Below are 5,000 nucleotides of genomic sequence, written 5' to 3'. Positions count from 1 at the left end.
CCTTGTCATCGTTGTCATCAGCATCATTATCCCCACCACCACTACCGTCGTCACCATCATCCCTGTCATCATTGTTGTCATCATCAAAGCCGTTGTTGTCTTCTTCTCCTTCTGAAAACGCTGAGCCCTCTCTGTCCCTATCCTCTGCGTTCTCTGGTGGTGTTTTCGACGCCATCACAGTAGCTGCAGTCGTTGCTGCAGCTGCAACTATTGTTACAGTTGTAGGTGCAGGTTCAGTACCAACAGACATGTCATTTTCCTCGCTTTCAAAGCCGTCATTGTCGGAGTCCCAATTTTCCCTCGACCCTTCCTCACCAAGTTTCGTAGGTGGAAGATCAGACTCAGCCCCTGAGTCAGAATCGACACGCGGCTCCTTCGTTTCCGTCTTGCCATCCGCCTCTCCCACCTCCTCCTCTACCTTCTCCCCGTCCCCTTCTTCACTGCCCCCGTCTTCGTCCCCCTCATCCCCCTCCCCCTTTTCGGTTTCCTCTGCTTCTGCTGGCGTAGAAGAATCTTCTGAGATCGGGCTGTTGCCATCCTCTGTCGGCTGTGACACGGTGTCCGTCATGCCTGCGGCCATCTTCGTCGCACCCTCCGTTGTGTTCAATGACGTCTCCGTCGTATTATACTTGACTTCGCCGTCATCCGTGAAAGCCGTCGTTGGTATCACTAGACCAGATTCTTCTGTCGTCAATGCTGCTGTTTCTTTCTCTCCTTCACCATTTTCACCACCACCGTCACTACTGTCCTTATTCGCATCATCACCACTGTCAGCTTCACCTCCACTGTCCGCACTACTGTCATCTTCCTTATCCTTACCTTTACCATCGTCATCATCACCGACATGATCATCATAGCTGTGATCGTTGCCCTCGTAATCATCGCTACCATCAACATCATTCTTTTCCTCATCTAACTCCCCTCGTTGACCGGTACCGCCATAATGTTCATCAGGGCTTGAACCATTTTCTGACCCCTGCTGCTCTCCTTTGTCACTCCTTGTCGTCGAAGGCTCTATGTCTTTGTGGTAGCTATCATTGTTGTTCTTGCTGTGGTCGACGTTGTTGTCATTTGTCTGAGATGCGTTTCCGAACGTTGTCAAACCATTTTCCGCATCAAGAGAAGTGCTGTTGTTATTTCCGTTTCCCTTCTGTTTTTCTCCTCCTCCTCCTCCTCCTTCTTCTGCATGTTCTGCTCCTTCCTCTTCCTCTTCCCCTTCATGTCCTCCTTCCCCTTCATGTCCTCCTTCTTCCTCTTTCTCTTCCTCTTCTCTTTCCTCCCCATCCTCTTCGTCTCCCTCTTCCTCTCCATCCTCTTCATCGTGATCTCTTCTGCCTCGTTTCCCGCCTTTCCTCTTCTTCGGCGAGTGATGTCTGTTCCTATGCCTACGCTGGTGCCTAGCTGGAGCTTCGGTTGCATTCACAGCAGGATTAGCAGATGTTTCCAAACTGTTTTGCTTCCCTTCTGCCTCCGATGCCGGTTGGCTGTCTTCATCCTGTTCGTTTGTCTCTCCACCGAATCCAGCATCTCCACCATTCAGTGTCAAATTCCCCACCACATCTGCTGTCTCATTAACATTCTGATCCTCAGGCACAGCTGGTGTCTCCACCGGTTCTGGCGCCAGCTGTTTCGTAGCACCTGAATTTTCTGGGTTCGTATCTCCAGCGTCATTGGGCGTATGATTCTTGCCACCATCACGATCAGGATTATCATCACCATCATCACCATCGTCACCATGATGATCATCCTCATCACCATCATCGTCATCATCATCACCATCACCATCGTCCTTGTTGCCAGCGTCGTTATTGCTGCTGTGGTCCTTGTCATCACCGTCGGTTCGGCCAGCATCGTTATTGCTGCTGTGGTCCTTGTCATCACCGTCGGTTCGGCCAGCATCGTTATTGCTGCTGCGGTCCTTGTCATCACCGTCGGTTCGGCCAGCATTGACGTCATCACCACGACCACCAGCGCTACTGACACCACCGTCAGCACCATCCTTACTATTACTACTACTATCGCTATCATCACCATCTTCACCGACACTGTCACCATCACTGTCATCATCTTCACCGTCACCGTCGTCTCTCGACAGATAGTCCAAACTGTCCACCATCCCTCCAACTTCGCAGCTGTCCCCTATGCACGAGGCGTTGGCGCAACGGACATAGGTGCAGTTTGCTGTAGTACCGTCCAAAACGAAGTCCTCCGTATGGCTCAAGAGGAAAGGGGGACTGCGAAGTGTCTCGCCGTCATTTTTGACGCCTTTGTCCATCAAGATATAGTCGCCTGTGCCACAACTGTCTCTGACCAGTGGCAGCACCGTCGAATTCGGTAACTTCAAGTAGCAGTCCTTTACCAGGATATGTGACGCGGCTCCTGTTTCCTTGTCTCGGGCTTGGTGCTGTGGGGGCCTGTGGGGGGCATCGAAGTCAGTTCCGTTGTATGCGGATATGTTGGCAAACAGACGCAGCTGTAGGAAGAGAAAGAGAGGAAAAGGAAAATGAGAGAATGGGGGATTATATTAATGGTGGTGGTGGTATTGGTGGTGGTGGTGGTGATTATGGTAGTGGTGGTGGTGGTGGTGGTGGTGGTGGTGGTAGTAGTTGCAGTGGTGGTGATGGTAGTGGTGGTGGTAGTGGTGGTGGTGGTGGTGATTATGGTAGTGGTGGTGGTGGTGGTGGTAGTAGTTGCGGTTGTGGTGATGGTAGTGGTGGTGGTAGTGGTGGTGGTGGTAGTGGTGGTGGTGGTGATGATGGTGATGGTGGTAGTGGTGGTGGTGCTGCTGCTGCTTCTGATGGAGGTGGTGGTGGTAGTGATGGTGGTGGTGGTAGCTGTTGTGGCAGTGGTGATAGTGGTGGTGGTGCTGCTGCTACTGAAGGTGATGGTAGTGGTTGTGGTAGTAGTGGTGGTGGTGGTTTCGATGAGGTAGTTGGTGGTTGTGATGGTAGTGGTGGGCAGGGTGGTTAAGTTGATGATGATGATGATGATGATGATGATGATGATGATGACAAATATGAAGATGATTTAGGCACAAGGCCAAGACTTGCAATTTTGAGGGAAGGGGTAAGTTGATAACAAACAGTTTCATTCATCAACCCCCCAAAAGGATGAAAGACAATTTTGACCCGGGTGGCATTTGAACTCAGAGCACTGAGAACTGAAATTAATACCACCAAGAACTTTTTCTGATGCTTTAGTAGCTCTGCCAACCCAGCACACTTTAACAATAATAATGATAATAATAATAATAATAATAATAATAATAATAATAATAATAAAGATGGTATAAACACACGCCAGAAAAGGTCACAGAAAACGAGAAAGCAACCATACTCTGGGATATGCCAATACACACAGACAGAGAAATTAAGGCAAATAGACCAGATATAGTTGTCAAAGATCATGAAGGAAAAAAATGCTTTCTAATTGATGTATCAATACCAGCAGATGACAACGTTTCTCTAAAAGAAATGCAAAAACTTTCAAAATACAAAGACCTGGAAATAGAGATAACTCGAATGTGGAATCTAAAAACAGAAACAATTCCTATCATAGTAGGTGCCTTAGGTATAATAAAAAAATATTCAGACAAATACATAACAAAAACACCAGGACTTACAAATATATATAACATACAGAAAATTGCACTACTGGGCAGCACTGCACACATCCTACATAAAAACACTTTCAATACTGTAAAAATAAGAGCATCACAGCAAACCACAGCACATACCCAAGGCACACAGAGCTGCGCTCGGTAGTGAAGTGAAAGCACGTTATAAAAATAAGACTACTGAACAATAATAATAATAATAATAATAATAATGATGATAATACTCTCTTTTACTCTTTTACGCTTTTACTTGTTTCAATCAGTTGACTGTGGCCATGCTGGAGCACTGCCTTTTTAGTCGAGCTAATCGAACCCCAGGACTTATTCTTTGTAAGCCTAGTACTTATTCTATCGATCTCTTTTTGCCGAACCGCTATGTTACGGGGACGTAAACACACCAGCATCGGTTGTCAAGCGATGTTGGGGGGACAAACACAGACACACAAACATATACACACATATACATACATACATACATATATATATATATATATATATATATATATATATATATATATACATATATACGACGGGCTTCTTTCAGTTTCCGTCTACCAAATCCACTCACAAGGCTTTGGTCGGCCCGAGGCTATAGTAGAAGACACTTACCCAAGGTGCCACACAGTGGGACTGAACCCTGAACCATGTGGATCGTAAGCATGCTACTTACCACAACCACACAGCCACTCCTACGCCTATAATAATAATAATAATAATAATAATAATAATAACAATAATAATAATAATAATAATAATCCTTACAACTCTGTTGGCTGACATTTCTGGCATCGGCTTATTCTGTGACACGTCGCGTATTTCCATGACGATGCTTGGGTCCTTAGCGTCCCCCCTTCTGTCTCCTCCTTCTCCACGACCATCTCCTGCCGCTCCTCCCGCCCCTGGGGCTGCGGTGTCGACCAAGCTCTGCATCTGTGTCTGCATAATTCCAAACTCCTCGTACACACAGTGCTGCTGGTACGTGTTGAGTCTCTTGTTGTGTTGGAAGGTCGTCACATTCACTAGGAAGACATCCGCATCATCGCTGGTGCTGGCGTCGGCACTGGGGTCAGGCCCCTGTTTTCTCTTGGAGACGCTGGGCAGCTTGCAGGTGCTAGGCCTTGGAGCAATATCACTGATGGGGATCAGCAGGACTACTTGGTCTGGAACAGAGAAAGAGGAACAGAAAAGACGTAAGTTGTAGGTGGTGGTGGTGGTGGTGGTTTTGGTGGTGGTAGGGTGGTGGTGGTGGTGGGGTGAGTGGTTTTGTTAGTAGTATTTGCCCTTGGGATGGTGGAAGGGATGCCATATATATATACATATTAGTTTATGTATATATTAATATTATCTCAGTTTTAAAAAACCTTTGACAATGTAAATATGTTAA

The 5,000-nt window shown here is 46.9% G+C and overlaps 1 protein-coding gene across 2 annotated transcripts in view; it reads right to left on the bottom strand.

Moving 5' to 3' along the window:
* The window catches only part of LOC128251216 (uncharacterized), a 9,789-nt gene that overhangs the window by 1,036 nt on the left and 3,753 nt on the right, over positions 1 to 5,000 (bottom strand). For both annotated transcript variants that reach the window (XM_089345198.1, XM_089345200.1), the window contains 2 exons: positions 4,379 to 4,776; positions 1 to 2,473 (listed from right to left, as the gene is read on the bottom strand). The exon at positions 1 to 2,473 is cut by the window's left edge and continues 1,036 nt beyond it. In XM_089345198.1, the coding sequence (XP_089201324.1) occupies positions 1 to 2,473; positions 4,379 to 4,776 (2,871 nt within the window). The remainder of the gene's footprint in view (positions 2,474 to 4,378; positions 4,777 to 5,000) is intronic.

This window comes from Octopus bimaculoides, chromosome 29, assembly GCF_046866305.1.
Source record: "Octopus bimaculoides isolate indiv1 chromosome 29, ASM4686630v1, whole genome shotgun sequence".
Taxonomy (NCBI): domain Eukaryota; kingdom Metazoa; phylum Mollusca; class Cephalopoda; order Octopoda; family Octopodidae; genus Octopus; species Octopus bimaculoides.
This window is presented reverse-complemented; position numbering and strand designations above follow the sequence as displayed.